The sequence below is a fragment of the Pezoporus occidentalis genome, unplaced genomic scaffold, assembly GCF_034315485.1.
Source record: "Pezoporus occidentalis ecotype Australia unplaced genomic scaffold, CSIRO_AGI_Poc_V1 ctg13, whole genome shotgun sequence".
Classification (NCBI taxonomy): domain Eukaryota; kingdom Metazoa; phylum Chordata; class Aves; order Psittaciformes; family Psittacidae; genus Pezoporus; species Pezoporus occidentalis.
This window is the reverse complement of record NW_026913103.1, coordinates 4,057,804-4,080,436: the sequence shown is the minus strand read 5'-3', so window position 1 is coordinate 4,080,436 and position 22,633 is coordinate 4,057,804. Positions and strand designations below refer to the sequence as shown.

At 39.0% G+C, this 22,633-nt stretch overlaps 1 protein-coding gene across 5 annotated transcripts; it reads left to right on the top strand.

The window, feature by feature from the left end:
- The first annotated feature begins 423 nt into the window (after positions 1-423).
- SLC17A5 (solute carrier family 17 member 5) lies at positions 424-21,909 on the top strand. Of its 5 annotated transcripts, none has more exons than XM_062608165.1 (11): positions 424-502; positions 5,106-5,302; positions 6,760-6,993; positions 7,479-7,566; positions 8,056-8,142; positions 9,371-9,489; positions 10,401-10,559; positions 11,066-11,198; positions 12,802-12,949; positions 18,359-18,449; positions 20,226-21,909. In XM_062608165.1, the coding sequence occupies exons 1-11, from the start codon at positions 439-441 to the stop codon at positions 20,361-20,363; spliced, it is 1,458 nt and encodes a 485-aa protein (XP_062464149.1). In that variant the 5' UTR covers positions 424-438; the 3' UTR covers positions 20,364-21,909. The 5 variants fall into 5 exon arrangements, 4 of the variants coding, with proteins under 4 accessions (XP_062464149.1, XP_062464146.1, XP_062464148.1 ...); XR_009962737.1 differs by lacking the exons at positions 424-502; positions 20,226-21,909 and adding exons at positions 1,513-1,670; positions 14,778-14,918; XM_062608162.1 differs by lacking the exon at positions 424-502 and adding an exon at positions 1,513-1,670.
- Positions 21,910-22,633: the final 724 nt, after the last annotated feature.

The window sequence follows — 22,633 nt, the reverse complement described above, 5'->3', positions numbered from 1 at the left end:
TGTGAGAAATGCAAAGCTGAAGTCTTCAAGTACTACAGCCCAAGTCTTACTTCTCATAAAATGTTGCAAAATGTGCTTCATGTGTGCTTTGTCACAATAAAGCAATTGGGTTTCTTTCCGTAATTCTGGCTGTACAAGTGACTTCCAGGTAAGTCTGACTCACAGAAGACACTCTTAGGTTAAATTTCAGAACCAGAACAGAGGTCCTGGTTTGCTTCACATACTCACATAGATGTAATACTGTATGAGTAGCACAAATCCTCATTCTATTGATACTTTTAAATTCAGTATATCTATCTAGTGTGGAATGAGATACCTGAATATGCTGCCAGAGATCTTTTACTTTCTTCCGTTTTCCAGTATGTGAAGTTTTCCAGGAAGCTATTTAGACATCAGGATGATGATATGGACATATAGCAAAGCCAAGGGTTTCGGCAGATGATGGGTGGGATCGTTAGAATGACTCAGCACTCAGCCCTGGCAAGGGCACCAACGAGCAGAGGTAGGCTCCTATTTGAAAGCCTGTAAAACTTAAAGATCTCTACCGTATTGTTAGCTTTGTCTGAGGTCGAAAAACACCGATTCCAGGAGAAAAAACCCTATTACATATAGAGTTTATATGTAATATAAACTACGCTGCTTATTCATTTATACTGGTGCGTTTTAAGGCCTCGCTCCAGGAAATGGGCACTGTGCACATACAGAATAAAAAGGCCCTGTGCTGCAGATGCTGCAGTTTATTGTTGTAATGATTGATGTAATGCTGCTCAAGTGGCTGGACATTTTACAGAGAAACCCAGCACCTGCACAGCAAATCCTCCCCAGTTTGGACACGGTTGTCACAATTCATCTGCCCGATGCTGCTCACCTTTGCCCACGCACAGCCATACATGGTCGCAGCACCACGGCTCCTGCAAGGAGCCCTCAGTATATAGCGTTTCTGTGCCCTGCCGTTCCTTTGCAATGCACAACCTGAAGCGTTTGTACCAGAGCCAAGCTCACACAGCCACAGCCACAGCCGCCTCCTCGCGCGGCTGCCACACAAGCGGCAGGCGGCCCGGGGAAGGGAAGGCGTGATTCGCCGGATGAGATTTGTCCTAAATGAGGTGCTTTTCCCAAAGCAGCCGAGAGAGGCAGGCCGCACAGCAGCACCCGCGGTTGTCCGTCAGTCAGGGTGTCCGTCAGTCAGGGTGTCCGTCAGTCAGGGTGTCCGTCTGTCAGTGTGTCCGTCAGTCAGGGTGTCCGTCTGTCAGGGTGTCCGTCAGTCAGGGTGTCCGTCAGTCAGGGTGTCCGTCAGTCAGGGTGTCCGTCTGTCAGGGTGTCCGTCAGTCCCGCCCCGCAGGAGGGACGGAGGGAGGGAGGGCGGGGCCGCTCGCGCTGCAGATGGGCGCAGCCCTTGCCCTCACCAAAGATGGCCGCCGGAGCGGTGCTGTGCTGCGGCTGAAGGCGTTTCCGCCCGGCAGCACCCGTCATATGACCGTCGGAGGCTGCAGTTGTAGCTGCCCGGGGCAGAGCGGGCTGCGGCTCGGTGGGTTGCGCTCCCGTCCTCTCAGCGGTGGCAGCCGGCAGCCTGGCCCTGGGCGCCATGGGCGGTCCGGGTGGCAGCGAAGTGGAGACCGAGGAGGGAGAGGACCGCACCCCGCTGCTGAAGGAGTCCCAGCTCGACCCAGGTGAGAGGAGCGAGAGGTGGCACCTTGGGCAGCTGCTCCGGCGGGCCGTGCCCAGCCGACCCCCGCCTCTCTGCGGACCCGTCGGCCAGGGGCTGAGGAGCACGGTGGTGCCGTGGAGGACGGGCAGGGCCGGGCCGCCGCGCCTCCCCGGCGCTGCCGCGCCCCGTGTGTCACGGCGTCGCGTTGCCATGGAGCCCGTGCCGAGTGTTACCCGGTGGGGCCGGTTCCTCTCCTGCCGCAGAGGTTGCTGGCTGGCGCCCGCGGTCCCCTATAAGAGCAACAACGGCCGCCCCGTTTCCCGCGGGGCTTCACCTTCCGCCCCGTGCCGTTAGATGTGTCTGATCTCCGGGACGCGGCGGTGTCAGAGAGCGTTAGGTCAAACACGGCCTTGCGTCTTGACGGGGCTCGGGGCTTTGATCCGGTGGGAACTGGCGCGCAGCCTCTTTCCCTAGTTCGGGTGTGAATACCTGCCCTTGGCTTGGTGTCTTTTCTGTGGAGACAAGTGGGTAACTCCAGCTTAAACGCTGGTTTAATCGTTAATGACCGCTGGAGTACTCCAAGGTTATGGCAGAATTTCACTTTAAGGCAGAATTTAAACAGATAACCAATCTGCAAGTGGTTATCTGTTTAAAAGAAACCTGATTACTTGTTATGGAAGTGGTTGCTTGTGCTGTTTTATTTCCTGGAATGTACAAACTGTGAGAGTAAGGTGAGATTTTTAAGGTTTGGTTTGTTGGGTTGGTTTTTTTTTGGTATGACATGCAAAAATACTCTAACCTACTTGGAAAACATAACTGCAGCAAGAGGGGCTGCTGTCAAAATCACAGAATCTTTACGCTGCAGAAGATCTTTAAGAGCATTAAGTCCAACCATGAATGATTTTAAAGTGCCAGAAAGATAAATTTTAGTTCAAGTCAGTTATTAAAGCAATATGTTCTGAAGTTTGCATAATACATCATGCTCCATTTGAGGTGGTTCACCTCACCCACAAGGAAAAATACAGCAGAAGAGCAACTTCCTTTAACTGCCATGCAACTTGCAGCACAGACCTGCATTTCCTTAACTGAAGTTGAAAAATCTTCAGCTATAGTTGCAGTATTATAAAACATGCCCCTTAAATCAGAATTAACTATAGATGTAGGACCGAAGGCTACCAATCAAGGTAAGACCTTGAACATCATGGTTAGCTCTCTTGAACGTCAGGGGGTGAATGTCTGTGTCTTTTTGATTATAGCAACCTCCTGAAGAGCTGGGTGACTGAAATGCATCTGGAATCTTCTTGAATCTTCTGTTCCGTTAACTTGATCTAATATTCTCAGGTATTGCAAATGCACTTGGTGGAAAGACAAGGAAGCAATAATTTAGCAGTCATTTGTTTCAGACTTGCAGATCTACATGCTTATAGATTTTTATGATAAACTATTTATGGTTGAAAAAAATCTGACATGAATGATCTTAAGTTCTTGCACATCTATCCTGTGGACCTTCTCTCTAGACAAGGTGAATAGCAGCAAAAGGCTTCCAGGTAATGGATGTTCTAGTTAATCTGCATTTCCAAGGAAGGGTTACATCATCAGTGTGATATTCAGCCTTCTGTTATTATTGTTTAACCCCAGCAAATACAGGCCATGGAAAGGTTAAATAACTTTACCTGTAATTATATTCATTGTTATAAATTATATGACTATATACTTTTTATACTTAAGGCAAATTGCTTCTTAAAGAACAATGAAGCTGCTTGACTGGTTTTCGTTCAGTAAGTGCTTCCTGCTCTTGGTGCTTATTGTTTTTAAAGAAATAAAATCTTGGCTGCTTTCCTTCATGTCACTTAAAAATTGGGTACACCTTTCTCTCATGCTGCTGAGGCAACACTTGCAATTACTGCAGGTCTGGAAGGCATTTTGCATCTTTGTACAGTAGCGTCACTTACTACTCATTTACTAAATGAACATAGCAAATACAGCATCTCTGTGTCATTTCAACAACTTGTGCAGCCATAATGAGCTTCAAAAATGGGTAAGTTCTACTGCTTTCTTGAAAAATACAGTCTTGCAGATAGGCTCTGTTGGTGCCCCCTCTGAAAAATACAAAATCACATAGGCTTATTCCTCCTTTCAAGGAAGTTACTGGGAAGGGGACAGTAGATAGCTTATCTACGGGGCATGTATTTAGCTTCTTACTGCAGAGCAGAGGATCCAGTCAAGAAATATACTGCAGTAGCAGATGAAGTTCCAGTCAATCCTGTTGTTCATAGGTATCTTTGTTTTAGTTGTCATATGAATTCTGAATAGGCAGAGAAAGATGAGATCACTGTAGAATGATGTAATACCTGCAGGTGCTGATCCCAAACCCTCTTGGAGTTTCAGATTGCCAGGTTATAAAATTTTCCACTAGCTTCATAGTTTCCTCACAAGAGTGGAAACTCCACCCCTAACTATTTGTAAATTCAGCAGATTCTTCAAGTAGTTTCTCAACACTGACATTTCCGCTCAGTAGGTTCAGGCATTCCCAGTTTGTAAAGAATATCTGCAGACCTTAAACTGTATTTTGTATAGATACAAAATTCATTGCCACTGGTGATGTGCTGGCCAAGTTACAGTTCAACTCTGATGAACAGTGTCTGCCAATGGCGTGTACTACTGTAGAAGGGAATCAATAACTGTGTTGCAGTTCAAAGTCTGATGTATCTGTTTAAACAGCTGACAGAATCAGCTTAGTGCCACAATGCAGGTTTTATGATGAATCTAAGACTCATTTTTCTTTGTCGCCTTCATTATTGTGTGGTGACTGTGGCAGCATGACATACTGGGCAACTGAGAAACTTGCTGTTTCACAGTGTCACCACAGTATTTGCCATTTCCCTTTCTGCTAGTTTTCTCTGTTTGGCAGCTGTCAGCAAATGCATATGCCTTTATAAGCAAACTTAAAGAAGGAAAATTTGTCCTAGAAGACGGCCTAGAATCTTAGTGACTCTTCTTTAACAAGGGCTGAGAGCCCTTGTTTTTCTTGATTTGTTTTCACATATATGACAGGCTTCCCACTAATCTTGGTGTTCCTTTAGTGTGAAGTTCTAATTTTTTTAAAAAAGCTGTATTTTGGAGAGGACTTTTGAAGCCATGTTTCTAAACCTGTTTCTGCAGACCACACACCACACTTCCACTGCAGCCCCACTTGTGCAGGTAGCTGCCAGTTCTCTAAACCAGAATTACATTTGCTTCGAACATCAGTAGAAAAGCGGGCTTTTGGTTTTTTTTTTTCCCCCACCCTCTACTTCTATTGAATACACCCTTTAAGACTAGAACAGCTAGGTTATTTTTTTGCCTTTTTTTTTTCACCCATACATTTTTGAGATTATTAGTGAAAAATTGCTTATTTGTTGCTCTTATCTTGTTAGGTTCTGTTAAAACAAAATGTTTTCATTTACTGTCATTTCAGTTCCTGCATGCTGCTCAGCTCGCTACAGTCTAGCACTACTGGCCTTTTTTGGATTCTTCCTCCTGTATGCATTACGTGTGAACCTGAGTGTTGCTCTGGTGGATATGGTAGAACCTAACACAAGTTCAGCAAAGAATACAACTTCCAATGTGTGTCCAGAGCACTCTTCCACCATAAATGTTCCTCGCAACGCAACGGTGAGGTATCAAACATACTGTCCTGTAATGTGGCATGTAAAGTTGTTTTAATAAAGTCTGTGACTGATGACTTATAGTTGGGAGACAAGAGAACAGGCTGCTTTTTATCGGATGGCCTTTCAGATGTTTTTTTAAAGCTATTCTAAAAAATAATAACCTTAAACTAACTAGCTAATTTAGAAGTCTGTGCTCAAGGTCAGGTTTTTTTTTGCGTACATCTTTTGTGTGCTATTCCTTACAAATTGGCTAATCTGATCTTGTAGATCTTCTATGACTCATTGTTTTATATGCCAGTGATCAACTGTTAAATCTGCGTCACGGTTCTCATTGCTGTCCGTATTTGTCTGGTTTTTGTACAGTCTCAATGACATGAAATTTCATTACAAATTAACATGTTATGTTTTTCTGTTCACTTCTTTGATCTATTTCTCAGATCATAATTCTTGTCTTTATATCCTTTATCTCTGACTTCCCTTCCAGTAATCCTTAAAAATCACTTTTTTTTTCTAACTAAACAGAACTGTTGGATATAAAAAAATGCTTTAAAACTAAACAAACAAAAAAAACCCCAAATCATGCACCAATTTCATAAATTCAAACTCGTATAGATCTCATCCTGTAATTGAAGCTTATTACTGAACACTTTTACCATCTCCCTGCCTTCATTTTGTTTGCTTGTTTAGAGGTAATTTATTATTTATCATGAGCAAATTATGACTGCAGACTTTACGGGAAGAAGATTCTGTCTCATCACTTCTGTAAAATGTATGCTGCTCACTTAGATGCCCATAAAATAGGATTTTTTGGAAAAGATCCCAAACTTCAAAAACACTTTATTGGGCAACAGTTCGTGTCTTCTTGCTGACTTCCTTTATAGCTTCAGTCTCTCTCTGCTTTTATTTGTCTGCCAAACTCATCTCCTCTCTGTTGTGCTTTTCCCATTCGTCCACTTACGCTTGTGAGTCCTGTCCTTGGCTATTCTTTTCCTTAATATTAAATTTAAGCATCTGCATTTCTGTGTTTGCTTTTCTGTCCATAACTTTTTTGCAGGAAAAGCCATTTTCTAGAGCATGACAGAATGTCCACACTGTGATACAGAAGTGGGATTCACTGTCAAGCAGAGTATGTAGTCTGTGCCTGTGTCATCTAACCCAAGTTGCTTAGAACTCAAAATGGAGTAACTGCCCAAACACTTATATTTCATGTTGTGATAATTTTCATAGTTGGGCTAGAAATGTCTGGACAGACAGTAAACTACCTGAATTAGCTTTCAGCACAACTTTCATTGCAGTATATATGTATGTAGAGTAAGGAGACCCTACGGAAGAGGCTATGAAAGATTGGTAATTTAGGTATAAAGAACTAAATGATAGATCAAAGTTGTGTAAATATGTACAGAAAAACTGCTGTTTTAAACTTACTGCTTGCTTTCCCCACATCCTCTCCCCTCTTTTTAGGGAGAAAAATACTCTTGGGATGCTGATACTCAGGGATGGATCCTTGGTTCTTTTTTCTATGGCTATATCATTACTCAGATTCCAGGAGGATATCTTGCAAGCAAAATTGGAGGAAAGCTGTTGCTGGGGTTTGGCATCTTTGGCACCTCTGTATTCACCTTGCTTACTCCCCTAGCTGCAAATCTGGGAGTTGGCTACCTCATAGCGGTTAGAGCCTTGGAAGGATTGGGAGAGGTAATGCTTTCTGGAACTTGAAAATGTACCTGAATGATATATTAATAAACTGTGGGCATTAGACCCTGCGGGTGTCGGTAGTGTAAGGATTGTTTCATTTTAAATAGCTTAGTTTTATCTTTTCTTAATAATTAAAACATTTGCCCTGTGTTCTAGCTTAAGCTGTTTGAATAAGAAAAAGGTTTTTTTTGTAAAGACATTTGAGACAAAACAAGACCTATCCCTCCTCATTTGTTAGAAACATGGAGCTGAGACCAGTATTATTTGTATTCTTGCAGCTTTTCCAGTACGTATAGAATCAAAATCAGGAGAAATTAATTTTGCCTCCTTACTCTTATGCCTTGTGTGCTTTTTAAAAGTGGTTTCTTACTAAACAAGTAACTAACATACTGTACTGCTTTTTAATGAAGTATGCTTTGAAATATGCAAAGTCGAAGTAGTTCTAAGATTGTTGCATTTCTACAGTATTAAATATTGTTTTCTAGGGTGTTACCTTCCCAGCTATGCATTCGATGTGGTCGTCTTGGGCTCCTCCACTGGAACGCAGCAAGCTTCTTAGTATTTCATATGCAGGTGAGAAATTCCCACGCTGATAATGGGATTATACATTTTTACTGCAGTAGCAGGGAGGATTGACTTAAATCCAAGGGATTTATATTATAAATTTTAATTGGCATTTAATCTGGAAAGCATAACATTGAATTAAATCTTGTTTAGCATTATGTTCATTCATTCATGGCTTCTGTAACCCTGAGAAAAGGTATTGATCTGCAACGAGGTATAAACTGGTGCAAAGAGTTACTGTGTAGCTACATAATACATGATACTGTAAATAAAGGGACTTGCGTATCTTGCCTGGAGCTGCCAAAGCATCTTCTTGTGCCTGTGTTTCTTTAAGGTGAAATGGCGGCCCTCTAGTGGTGGTAAGAATTTCTTTTCTGCATGATTAATTACAGAAAAAGGAAATAACTGTGAAATGCTACTTAGCTTAAGGGGTCTATACGAGACCTAATTATTGTTTTTCCATTTTTTTTTTTTTTTTTTTTTGCTTTCTACTCATAGGGGCACAGCTGGGAACTGTTGTCTCTCTGCCACTGTCTGGTTTAATTTGCTACTATATGAACTGGATTTATGTGTTTTACATATTTGGTAAGTGGTGGGGAGGGTTATTATTATTAAAGTACAATCCATATTCTTTTTGAAAAGCATGGTATATTACAAAACTTACTTCAAGTTTTAAAAATGTTTTTGCATGTATGGTTGCTATTTTATTCCTCTTGGGAAATTAGAGATATTTAAAGCTAAGTGGATTCCTGTGTGTGGCTTTGTAAGCCTTGCTTTCAATGAGCAAAGCTGTCTCTGACTTCAAATAAGAAATTTCAGCCTCTTATTTCCAAGTGGTAGGAGAGCTAAGAGCATTTGACTTATGCCAGCTTTTGTTGAAGTGTGAAATTGAGGTAATAACTTTAATCCCAGGAACAAACTTATACTGTGAATGAAAGAACATGTGAAAAGTTGCTTCTGGTTTAAATGAAAATTGTGTGGAAAATCTCTCTAGCAGAGAAGGAAGGAATGCCCAAAATGCAAGGCATAGAATATTTACTGTGAGTTATGTTCTAGAAGAAGCTCAAGCACAGAAAATACTTCCTAACACTGTCATAGAAGTAACTGATGTTTTCTATAACTCTGTTTATATGTCTGAGCCATTTCGTATTCTGCATGGGGATGGGAGGATCGGAATAAAACACGAGGATTACACTTTTCTCAGCAAAACCACGTTGCATTTTTGTATAAATAAAAAAGGTTCAGAACAAAGGGTTGGATGAAATGAAATAAGTTATGATGTTCTAGTTATGTAAAAGTACAGTTGATTTGGGCTGACTGTTGAAAGTTAACTTTTTCAAGTGACAGTTCTGGGGTTGCTTTAATAAAGAGTAGTATTGGTACATCTGTTAAGCTGTCTGTAGTCATGTTCTGTTTATGCACACAAGGTATTTTTTGTGATTAAACTTACCATGATTTTTTTATTTCCTCTGGGTGAGCCATATACTTTGTATCTGTTCAGTGTGACTGATAAAAATACAATATGGATGTATATGCAACTTTCTTGCTCTATGAGGCACTTCCAAGTGGAAAGGAAAAACCCAAACACACACACAAAAAAAGGCTTTCCTGCTCTTTATTATTGCCTCTAAATGTGCATTGTTAAGCAACTTTTGGGAGCTACTCTCTGTAAGTAAATAGAAAAATACTATTCATTAATATTGGGATATTTGGAAAAAAGACTTCTAAATAAATCATCTGAGTGTGTTAATCACCCAATATAATTGCTTATGTTTTTATTTCTATCTCTTCGCCCATCTTTTCCCAACAATAGGTGCACTTGGCGTACTATGGTGGTTCTTCTGGATGTGGTTGGTTAGCGATACACCAGAAACTCACAGAAGCATTTCACATGCTGAAAGAGAATATATACTCTCTTCTCTAAAAGATCAGGTACAGCATTTTGGTATAGTCATACTTATCAAAGTGAAAACACAAACCGCTAATACTGTCATTAGTGTCATGCTCTGTTGATATCTAGAAAAACATCCTTTATCTCAGGTAGAGGCAGAATTTGTCAAACAAAAAATTAAAAATATAGCGCAGTTGTGTGAGAAACAATCAGTAATCAAACAAAGCATTTATCATAATGCCATTTGTCACAGACACTGTTGAAATGTTTTTTAAATAAAAAGTTCAAGTCTACCAGTTCTCTTTAATCTAGATCCAGGCTTGTATACTGTCTTTAAATTTTACAGTTCAACATTTTACAACTTTTTTTCCCCTTCATGTGTCTTCTAGAATAAGAAAGTGATCACTGTTAATGGAAAAAACATTTTTAAAATGCTTAGGAGCCAGTTCCTAAAGCGTGCATAAGAGTTTATTCCTGTAACTGGGGGTCTGTATATGCAACCTGTGAGGCTGCCTGAGAGACCAAACTTGACATCTAGGATTGAGTAGGAAATATTCAGCTAAATGAACACATGAGGCATGACTTTAAATAAGCAATCATTTATAGTAAAAGCTGGAGGCAACAAATCTCAATAAGGGAAGGCATACTTTTTGAAACTGTAATTACAAAATGTAAAGTAATTGTCTTGCTTTACAATAGTAAGATTGCAAAATAGATGCAAACTTACTATTAGTAGATGCAAAACAGAGCAGTAACATACCTTCAGTGAGAACTGAACACAATAAATCACTGCTGATGAGTCTCAGTCGACCGATTCAAGTCACTTTATGTCCTTCAGAATGAACCGTTGACATAGATTTGGGTAGGATCGAAACACTGTATTTAGCAAATCTTCATATCAATGTCCTGATCACTCTTTCTCTTCCCTTTTTCTCTGCCTTCTGCTTGTTAGCTTTCTACACAAAAATCTGTTCCCTGGAGACCCATACTGGAGTCCCTTCCACTCTGGGCTATCGTTGTGGCACACTTCTCTTATAATTGGACTTTCTACACTCTCCTTACGCTCTTGCCTACATACATGAAGGAGATCCTGAGGTTTGATGCACAGGAGGTAAGACAAATAAAATGATCGCTTTCTTCTGAACTGAAGAAATCAAATAATAGAGATCTTCCATGCTGCTTAGGATAGAGGAACCTGTTTAGGAACCTTGGAACATAAATACATAGCTAGAAAATGGTAAAATAAACCCCCACAGTTAAGCAGATGCATGGAAAATATTGCTTGCCTTCTAATTTCCCCTGTTTTTTAAGGACTTATTTGACATTTAACTTAATGGTAGCTTTTGAAGATGCATATTACCTATTTTTAACTGCTCTGATTTAAAATGGTAACTATAGCAATGTTTTTCTCTGTTGTATGGTTTGTATGATTGCTTCAGATTTTATAGCTTGTTTTATGGTTTCTGAAATACTATCTATGATTACTTTGCTCACTCATAAAGGAGAACATTTCCAGTTAAAAAGGAAAAAGAAAACTAAGGAAATCATTGGACAAGTGGTGTTTTTGAAAGTATTTCAGTGTGTTAACTGTCTCTTATTTGTTTTTCTCCTTAACAGAATGGGTTTTTGTCTGCCCTACCTTATTTTGGCTGCTGGTTATGTATAATTCTGTCTGGGCAAATTGCTGATTACTTACGGCAAAATCAGAACTTGTCCACTGTTTGCGTTCGCAAATGTTTTACCCTAATAGGTAGGTGCAAGTATCACCTCTATTTTGAACATATTATAGTATCAGTCTGGAAAAAATGAAGGGTTTGGGAAAGTAGTGTGACATCCTGCTATGAGGTTAGGCATGATTGTGCATGGCTTGAGAGGAGCAGCTTTGTTTGTATATTAATTTTCCAAGAGTAAATCTTTTTTCATTGAAAAAAAAAAAAGTGATAACTGCTTGACAGAATGATCCATTATAAGTTGCTTTCTCAAACTGAGACAAGACAGTGTTCTGCATAAGCCTATTCCCAGCCCTGTGGTGTTCAGTGTTCTGTTTATTTAAGACTTAAGTAACTGAATAGGAATACACTTGCAAAATTTACAGTTGCTACCAGGGTAGGAAGACCAAATAGATCCCAAAATGGTCTTGACTAATTGGTAGGAGAGATGATCTGAAATCACCAAGAAATCAACAGCATCAGGTTATTAATGAATACAGAGAAAATGCTGTATTTAGGATAAAGAAGTTGATTGCTGATTAAAAGAGGGAGCAGGAGAAAGAAGGCAAAAAAAGAAAAGGGATCAGGCACAGGATCCACACAAGGTGCAGCCTGCTTTATGTATGCCCATCCTTGCTGCCTTCTCAATTTTGCTAATTCAGCTGCTTTCTTTAAAGCTGCTCTTAATACTAAGTTCTCAAGATTTTTTTTTTTCTCTTAATTTTTATTTTATTTTTTTTTAATCCTACACCATTTTGATGACTCAGTTTACTGTAGGGCCTTACACCCAAGTATGCACAACTGAGGGGAGACAAGCTGTTGTGTTAGGAAAAGCAGTACTTAAGTTGGCTTCATCAACAAAAGCATGTCCTTGGAGCTCTTTGCAGAGATCACGGTAGAGTCATATAAATGGGCTGTGGTATAGGAAATGGGTATCAAAGCTCACTGCAGACAGGAAGCAGCATGCACTAGCTTATGATGGCTGGTAAGCTGTTCTTCCAGTACCTGATGTAGCATCTCTAAAGCTAGACTGGGTTTTCTAAATTGTACAGCAGGCTCCAGTATAGATATTACTAGATGTGCAGATCTTGTAAATGTGAAATAAAACTCATTCTATCATGTGCCTGCAGGATAAATACATACATATATATATATGTATGTATGTGTGTGTATATGCATTTGTATGAACTCCTACAGCTCTGCTTTATTATGGTCTGCAGAAGTCAGGGTTTGTTCCTGAAACCTGGAGAGTTAAATTGGGGATAATTTCTTTGGAGTGCACTGTTCACCTACCAGTGTCAGCGTGGCTTCTATAATTTTTATAACAATAAATTTTGTGAAGTCACTTAAGTATCTTTGTGTTGGTTTTTTTTGTTTGTGGTTTTTGGTTTTTTTTTTTAAATCTAGTTGAGGTTTCATTTTTTGCAGCTAGAGTGGGATTTTTCTGGTCTGGCTACAGTTTCCTGAGGCAGCAACAGGCTTGCAAGCCGTCTCTTCCTTCCAGGCTGTAATGCTTCTAGTGCAGTGCTGGATTCTGTACACTAGGTGGTGGTGGAAGTTATGCAGAAAATGTATGCACAGTTTGGAGTCTCTTAACGTGTCTCACGTCAGAAGTCTATTGATTCTAAGATTTCTGTCTTAAAGGAATGATTGGACCTGCAGTGTTCTTAGTAGCAGCTGGATTCATAGGTTGCAACTATGCACTGGCTGTTGCATTCGTGACCATATCAACAACACTAGGAGGATTTTGTACATCTGGCTACAGCATAAACCATCTGGACATAGCACCTTCGTAAGTATTGGTGAAGCTATTTTTAGTGCACGTGATACATTTATGACCATGGTTGTTTGGCTGTTTTATTGCTGGGGTGCCTGGAGACTTAGCTGTGGACCATGTGCTGTACAGACCTGGAATGGAAACATTGACCCTGACTCAGATTTACAGTATTAAGCACTCTATTTGCAAAACGTGCAAGTTTGGCAGAGGGTATGACATGAACAACAGTTTAGAATAATTAAAGTTTTAATCCTGCAGTAATAAATTATATAATTCCTGTACTTATATTTACTAGTTTTTTGTCCTATTTGTGATCTTTATAGGACAGAGTCATTGGAACAGCATGATATAAATAAATTTTTCACTCTTATATTTCTCCATCAAAGACATCAAGCTTTAGCATGAACGTTACCATATTTAAGTACTGTGGTACAGTTAATCACTTGTATTGGAAAAACATTCTAAACACTGGTATTAAAACCTTGCTAGGAGTAGGTGACCCGCTATCAGTAGGTAACATTGCTCTTAAGTGATTAACTTGTAAGAATGGAAAGTTAGATTTCAGCCTGTAATTTCTCCAGTGTGTTACAAATGCAGAATCTGACAGATCACTCAGTTTTCTGAAGAGCATGGATGTGTCTGTGTTCTTTTGAAAGTCCACATAAGCATTCTTTACACTAATAAAAGTCAAGTACTTTCCTTTGTCATTCATTTGCCTATTTGCAGTAGCAAATGTCTTAGAAGTCATTTGGTTCTGCTCATGTGTATTCTGTAGTAAGGTGTAAAATGAAAAGTGTAAATGAATGTAAAATGTAAGTGTAAGTTTAAGTGAAGAGGGGGAATACCATGTTGTAGAAATGTTACAAAATAAATTCTTAATATCTGGACAACTAATATGTGAGACCTCAGGTCCAAATTGAAGATGGAATCCAGGCTTTGCCAATTGGAAGGATGGTGATCATGTCCACAGTGATGGACAAGTTTTGACTTAACAAATGGATATGATATAGTAGGAGCTCAGTTACTCTTGGCAGGTGAGATTAGGTAGCAAGCAAGAGGAAAGGTGTCAATGGCCAGCTATAAAAACCTTGTACTATGACCTGAATATGAAAGCTTCTGTGATGGACTTTGTTTTAAATCAAGTAGAATTACAAATTTAGAAAATGTAGCTGAAGTGGTGCATCTTGAGGTATTGTGGGGCATTATACAACTTCTGTTTCAAGCTTAGTTTTGCAGAACTACAAAGTTTAGCTTCCTAGAAATGTCAAATATTAGCTAGGAATTGGAGTTATTTATTTTTACGTCTCTGTGTTTAAAAATAGAAAACATAAGCATTAATATCAAAAGATATAACAACTGTAAGTTACTCAACGGCAGGACTTGTGTATCTGTGTCGTTTTGATTTGCCTCTTTTTCTCTGTGCCTCACAAGCTAGTATTTTTGGCATTGCTTTAATATTCCCCTGCACAGGATCCTTTTCTTCACACAGTGCACAGGATGGATCCCACTCTAGAAATGACTGAGCACTATATTGAGAGCAAGACTGGCATTCATTCATTAAGTCCAAGCTTAAACATCTCATCTGAGAAACTAATGTTGGATTCGGTGAAACTGATTGAGGCCTAGCTGATTTATTGCTTGGTTTTGTATGCCCCTTCAAACTATTAAGTTCTGGTTTGCAAAAATAGTATTACTCAGAATGCAAACAGAAGTCAGTGAAGCTTTGCTTTGAATATATAAATACTGCTGTTAAATATTCTTGAAATGAGATCCTGAGGATTTCAAATCGAGCATCCGGTAGGCACATACATTCTCAGCCTATGCTTTAATTCCATATCTGTAGGCTGGGCTTCACATTGGCACTCCCATCTCTCAAGAGTGTTGTGAAAATAAACTAATATTGTGAAGAGCTGTACTGGAAGCGTTTGGGATGATTAAAATTCTACTTGCAACTGCTGAATAGTATGCAGAAAGCAAGGCTCTGGTCTGTGCACTGAGCAAGTGAAGTGAAACAAAATATTAAATGGTGCTCATTAAGTGAGTACAATTCATCCTTTCCACTGAGTGCAACAGAGCTGTCACAGGAAAAAGGAAATCATGTAACTGCCTCTGTGAGTGAGGCACATGCACAAAGTACTTATGTATGCAGCTGATGGCTGAGGTTTCCAGAACTAGGACATTGTGTATGTTTTCTAATTTGAGAGAGACTTCACTCTGCATTACTAATGTGTTTATTTCAAGGCTCAATTAAATTTGTATGTGACAGCATAATGTTTTAGGTGTTGGGGAAAAAAAAGCAGCACAAGAATCATGTGGCATGATGCTGATACACGTCAGCAGGCATAATTAGATTCACCACATGCACTGCTGCTGATCCCTCTGACCAAATCCCACTCTATTCTTCCTACCCTCGACAAAGTCCTGCTTTTGTTTAAACCAGACAAGTTCCTCTAGCCCTTCTTTCCTCTGAGATAGGCTGAAGGGAGCATACTGATCACGAGCGCAGGAGAGGCAGGTGTCTTGCTGATAGCTCAGAAATTTTGGCCCGGCATTGCCTCTAGAGGTGAATGGCTGCGTGTGCAGAAAAACTTTCCTGGATGGGAACGTGGTCAGGGTCGATTCTGTTTTATTGAAATCAGCAATTCTCGATTCAGTACATGCACTCTTTAATTCAAAGTAAATCTGTTCAAATGGAGACAGAGGAAGAAAAGGGCCCTGTCCTTGTAACAAAGGTCGTAGGGAAAAAAAAAAAATAAATCTTTAAAACAGATACACAAAAACATCTAAGAGAGGAAAAAGACTTCCCTTCTCCCCCCCCCCCCCCCCCCCCCCCCCCCCGCCCTTTTTGTCACTGTTTGAACTTTGTTGGATGAAATAGTCATGGCAGACATTCACAATTTCAAGGAAATGCTTGACATAGTTGTAGAAATCTGAAAATGGGGTCTGCATAAAATTGTGAAGGAAACTTTGGTAAGAGTTTACCCAGAGCTTCATATTTATTGTTTTTAATTTACTGAAAGATATTAAAGTAACCAGAAGTGATTCCAAGCAGTTTCAAAATGCACTTAAATGCCTGTTTTAACTGGCTATAAGTATGTTGACTAGAATAGCGAAGGGTCCCTTGCTGCTACTAGAATTTGCATTATACCAAAGAAATAATGATCATAGTCACAGAAAAAAGTGAATAACAATGCTGATACTGAAGGACAAACAATACGTGCTATGTGCTGTTTGGTTTCTAATGTGTAATTATGATACTATCAGTGTATTGAATGGGGGGGAGGGAGACGTTGGGAGGGAGACAAGATTGCTCATGTGGGGAGAATGTATTCTATTCTAGCTCTTAAGTTCTACATCAGTATGTTGCCATGATTACAATTTTAAGTACTGCTGTTACCATGAGCCCTTGTAATATTCCCATGGCTCCTATTATGCACTGAACACTTCACATACATCTCACACTGTTTTTTTTTTTAACTTTGATTTTATTACTTAACTGCTCTACAAGTCAATTTATGTTTGGTTATCCCCACTGTGCCATAAGAGCCTGACCAACAGCTTACTATTGGTCTTGTTCTACAGACATGTCACTTTTTGCTTTCCCATTTCATACGGGAGTCTCCACTGTACTGAGGGAGTGGCATAGCAGTTATCTGCATCAAACAGCGAGTGTTATCAAGAATGCAACCTATGTCAGAAACACCAGGCATAACCAGAGGCATTTAGCCAGCAATTGGTTGACAGAGATCTTTGGTGTCCAGGGAAGCTATTAAACTATGTTTAGTTTTGAAAGCATGTTTTGTCAATGTTGTAGTGCTTAAATATGTTGAAGGCAAAATGCATTTGGTTCTACCTGAAGGTTTTAAATGGAGTTTTGCTATAAGTGCTTCTCTTCCTAAGGGAAATATTTGCACATTTACATTCAGCTTCATAAAGGTGTATTAATTTTAAACACTTTCCAAGATAAGAAGACTATATGCTATGTTTATGAAAAAAAAAAATACAGATCATTTTAACTAAGGCTTTAGAGCTCAGTCTGAAATACATTGCCGTGCTTTAAACAGACATGTAATATTGACCTTCAGGAAAAAAAATCAGGGTAGGACTAGATAACTGATTCTCTTTAGGGGAGAAAAAAAAAAAACAAAAAAAAACCCCATGCTTCTTTGATATTATTGGATTATTGGACTGGATATACATATAACAACCTATAACAACCTTTTGTAACAATGCTGTATGGTTAAATTCTCATGTTTTGGTAAATGTCAAAGCTATACATATCTCTTTCGAGATTAAATTATATCGGTAAGGATATAATTTCACTCTGCTAAACAGCCTAAAACAATCACTGGGAGATAACTCCTTTCTGCTATGGTAAACTGCAACTATTAGTATTTTGTATGATTCTTCAGCCAGCAAATCTGCCTTGAAAATCTGAAATGCAGGGATTTATGCTCTAGTGGTTGGAAGGTCGAGCTTTGCTGTAGAATGTCTAGCTCTTATTTCTCTTCAGTCTCTCTCACAAGTCTGCACTTGTGGTACAGTTTCAAACTTTGGATATTGCAACACCCTTATGAGAGAGATCTTTAATTACCTAGAGATGAGGTGCTGAGATTCAGGTATTAAGCAAGTAACCAGCTTTTCCCAGCAAATTTTTATGGCTGCTGGTGCATATGCATGCACGTGTGTGTGTGATAGAGCAACATGTTTATGGAACAGGAAGCTTCAGAATGGAGCTGCAAGAATGGCAACCTGCAGAACTGGTTAAGTCAGACCCATTTACCCTCGGCCTTGACCCAGAGAAAGCTGAAGGGAAGTACTGCTGCAGCACTCTGGACTCAGGTCTTTGGAACATATTCTCTGTAGTGTAAGTGGGGATATCCATCCCCACTGGTGATACTGCCTTCTTGGTGGATGCTTTTTAGCAGTGATACCTGAACAGACTGTTATTGTTGCAGAACAGCACTCCATCATAATCCTTCAAGGCATGCAGTGTTTCTTTTCTAACTTCTCCAATGGATTCATTCCAGACAGTTTGGTTGTGGCTTAGCAGAGGGGATGTGGGTTTGGGTTAAGGATCCTGAGCAAAGCCGTGAGTAATTTAAGTTAAATTTCATAACTAGTCACTGGAAAATTGAGATGTATAGAATCATAGATTCGTTTAGGCTGGAAAGGGTCTTTAAAGTCATCGAGTCCAATCATTAACCTGACATTTCCAAGTCCACCACTAAATTGTGTCCCTAGAACTGTTGTACCAAGTTGTCTGAGAGTTGTTACTGGAATAAAAGCAAGCTATTCCCAGTGGGATACGTGTTTTAATTTGCATGATCAAGCTGAGGCCTGTGTGATCAGGTTTGGCAAAATGGTTTCCATGACTGATAAACCAGGTAAGTTAAAAAGCAGCTGTAACAATTTCTCTTGCAGGTATGCTGGAATTCTCCTTGGGATTACAAATACTTTTGCTACTATCCCGGGAATGGTGGGGCCAGTTGTTGCCAAGAACCTCACTCATAACGTAAGTCTGCTTACTATTCTTTTGGTTGTTTTATCTCCATTGAATGGGAATTCTGTCATCTAAGTCTGGAAGTCTTTTAATTTCTTCTAAGTGAAATCTGTGTTATACATATAAATCATACTGTTCCGTTGTCATGAATAACTTGATTCCTAGCCTTTATTCTTCTGATTCTGATAAAGAAAATACAGGTAAAATTGAAGACCTATAATAGGACTTTGAAACTGTATTGACTTGCCCCTTATATTGTCTAGGAATAAAATGAATATGCTTCTATCATGGTAAAACTGTTAAAATGCCAACTAGATGAGACAGTTGTGGTAATATTTTAGCAAATCCAGACAAGTTCTTACTTGTGTTTTCTAAAATCAGTCTCTTACATGAGGTGTTGAGTTGTAAGCTCAGCATTTTTCAGATGAGAAACTAGATTCAAATGTGTGTTTTTTATAATCCATCCCTCTGTATGCATGTTACAGGTTTAGGACATTCTAAGCTTGTAAGCTCTCTTTACTATGAGGGTGGTGGGGCACTGGCACAGGTTGCCCAGAGAAGCTGTGACTTCCCCTTCCCTGGCAGTGTTCAAGGCCAGGCTGGATGGGGCTTGGAGCAACCTGGTCTAGTGGAAGGTGTTCCTGTCCATGTCAGGGGGTTGGAACTAGATGAGCTTTAAGGTCCCTTCCAACCTAAATCATTCTGTGATTAGTATCACAAGCCACCTAATTTGAACAGTGTTATATTTGACTTCCAAGATGGTTTAATTGAAGGATGATTTGCAGCAGAAAAAGGGAGTGAGGAGCTGTTTGTGGGGTTTTTTTGTTGGGTTGTTTTTTTTTTTCAAATCAACTATATTAATGATTCTAAAATTTTTAAGGAAGAAAGATAGGAGAAGTAAGTTTATTGATACAGTTGAATCTTTGGAGTTGGTGATCACTCCAATGATTTCCTTAAAAATAAGATGGAAAAAGTAATTGATACATGAATAGCCAAACACATTATTTCTTTCAGACATATTAACAAGTGGGATTTTTTGTTTGGTTTTGTGGTGTTTTTTTGGTTGGTTGGTTTGTGGTTTTATGCTATACTAATGCACTGTTCTGGTATTACTCTAGTTTTTGTAGTTAGATTAATTACAGATTTGTTACAGTAGTCATCAAATTAACCCCCCAACCTCACATCCTCCCTCCTCCTCCCCATAACCAAGAAAGCCCAACAACTTAAGACACCTATAGATATTACCTCTTTATTTGCTACCCGTGTCTTAAGGCCTTTCTTGAATACCAGATTTTAGAGGATTCCTCTTGAAATCTGAGAAAAGATAGCTACCTTATTTGGGCTAAAAAGCTTATTGCTCTGGAATATCCCCATGGTAGTCATTAGGAATAGCTTACTGCATAGTGCACAGCACTTCAGCTCTTGGATTACCTTACTTAAAAGCAAGGTAGTGTTTCCCCTTACAGTGACATTCTCTGAGTTTGTGTAGTCTTTGTGCAAACATGATTTTTGATATGAACATTCTGCATCTGAGATGAAAAAATGATCCAGATAGTCTAATGCAGTTCTTACAGGACTGTCTGTGTAAGCTGTATTATTAAACTGAAATTAACTATGCTGCTGATTTGATCTTTTATGTTTACAATGCATTTATGTTGCTATGAAATCATGCTGAATAACATTTGCCTTTAAATAAGCAAAGCACATAGTGTCAGTTTAGAAATTACTTTTTCTTGAGTGTGGAGCTGCAAACTGACTGCTTTTTTTTTTCTTTTCCCCTTTTGACAGAATACTGTGGGAGAATGGCAGACTGTTTTCTATATTGCTGCTTCTATTAATCTATTTGGAGCAATTTTCTTTGCATTATTTGCAAGTGGAGAAGTTCAGGATTGGGCAGTCAGTGGATATCACTTGCATAGAAACTGAAAGTGACATTGAAATACCAAAGTTGTGCTAAACCCCAATGTGCTGGAATTATGTGACCAGAAAAGTGCCTTCCCTCCTGATGCCTAGAAGTCTTCAGAGCTTTTCAGTTAAACTGTTTAATCGTTGTATCTTTTGTAATGAAAATAATTTGACAGCATATGTGTGCTATTTCCTAACAAGGAACTACTTGGATTAAATATTAAGAGTTTCATGCTAGGACTTGATATCAAATATATGATCAAAGACAACATTTTAAATCTCTATGCTAGGCTCCAATTCTTTCCAGTTTTTAAATAGTATTTTCTAAATTAATGTGTAGGCAGATGTTTGTTGATATTGAAATGAGAGGAAAAAGCAAAGTGATTATGTAGCACTGTAAGGAGGAATGGCATGCAAAGAATTATACCCAAAAAAAACTGTTTAGATTTTCATGATGGTTTTTGGCTGGTTTTAGATAGGTTTTTTGCCGTTTAAAAGACTAAAGAGGTCTAGTTTTCTACAGTCTTTTATAATGCTTTTTTTGTCAGGGTTTTAATTGATGTCTAAAACGCACACATAATTTTATTCTGATTATTGCACAAGGTTTTGGTATATAAACATTCTCTGTTTCATGACTACAGCTTCATAACTGATACAGAGCAATGAGGAAGTAGAATATACTGTTGTGACTGACAGAATAAGCCATGTGTTACTACTGTGCTCTGTGGTGCGGGTTTTTTAAATAGGCCTTATTTTTATTCATCTGTGCAGAGAAGAAGCAGTGCAATTCTGGTTTAAGTCTAGTCACCATGCAAGAGTGAACTAGAAACAGAATATCTGCATGCTTAAAATAACTTTCAGTTTGGCAGGGGTTTTTTGTTTTTCTAAATTAACACAGTGAAATTCTTTCTTCTTGTGTGTAGATATATTTGTCAGTTTAAATGCAACAAATTAAGGCCAGTTTAGGGAATAATGAGGAAAACCAGTTCTCTAACAACAGCCTTGTTTGTTAGTCAGATAAAAGTAGAGTAAAAAAGAGCTAGTGCAATAACCTGATGCTGTTAGTCTCCTGTCGACACAGAATTTGACACTCAAGAGTATCCTTTACATAATATGCAATTAAATGCCACACAGTGAAAACAGAGGTTTTGTTAAGAACAAATGGCCGAGTAATCTTCTGGTCACAAAGCAAAGGAAAATTCCTGTGCCAAAGATTCCTGGATTGGAGCAACTAGGTAAAAAGAAAACTCACTGGGCTCTGGGTTTTTCAATTACCACCAGTCCAAAGAAAAACCCAGTATGAAAGCTGCTCCAGTGGAGCTTACCTTCCTTCATTTCTGGGAAATGGCATCTGCCTCTTCTTTTTAGCTTTAAGAGCCATTTTTTGACCTTCCTTGAAGTGTCATGTTCTCTGATGGTGAAACTGTGTTTAAATCTGCATTTGCGTCTGCAGCATTTCCACAATAAACTGTGTGAAGTTCAGATTAAATTAGTAGTTGCTCAGCGGGAGCATGTTAAAGCTACATTGTGTCTTTAGTGTTTTCACAATAAATGTAATTAATATTTACATGTGCATCTGTTGTTGAAAATGGCAATTTCCCTGAAGTTAGAACACCATTCTCAAAGTATGGTGAGCAAGACTGGGGACTGGATCAAGGGATGGTTAATATTTTCCTGGAAAATTACCTGCTTCCGAACTTTCTTGCCTAGCTTTATAGGTGAGTACTGTCTTCCACCTGACAATCTATTAAAAGGAATGATTTCACTTGTGCTCATATGAATTTAGACACTTTCAGTAGCCTTGGTTAAAAAGAGGGGAGGAGGTTAAAAAAAAATTTAAAAAAAGTTTCTGGATCTAGATTAAATTAATTTATAACTTTGCTTTTCTAGAGATCAGGAGCCATGGCCCTTATTTACAGGGTTGCTGTTTTGCCTGTTCTGAAGTTAGAAACTTCAGCTTCCCACACTTTTAGTCTTTTTCTTTGAAAACAATTGTTAAGTATCAAAATTAAAAACCAGATATTAGGGAGTAAATGCAGTAGAAGCGAATGTATACAGTTGCATGTCACATGTCTGAAATGAGCCTGAACTAGATTAAGTCAAAACTGAATCAATTTTAGACATAGCAGCAACTGAGCAGCCTAGAAATTTTTGACCTGGATACTAGATTATTTTTTCCTGGCTCATCCAATACACCATTAATACTATTTTTTAATACTGTGTAACTTAGAAAGTGGGACTGAAAAAAATTGCTGAAGTCCTTATATTGTTTCTAGACAACAGGCTAATTA

Bases quoted from the DNA above. Each gene is read 5' to 3' on its own strand.
- SLC17A5 (XM_062608162.1), top strand. From the start codon at position 1,586: ATGGGCGGTCCGGGTGGCAGCGAAGTGGAGACCGAGGAGGGAGAGGAC. The intron at 8,143-9,370 runs GTAAGTGGTGGG...TCCCAACAATAG, and splicing joins TTATGTGTTTTACATATTTG to GTGCACTTGGCGTACTATGG. The intron at 10,560-11,065 runs GTAAGACAAATA...TCTCCTTAACAG, and splicing joins TGAGGTTTGATGCACAGGAG to AATGGGTTTTTGTCTGCCCT.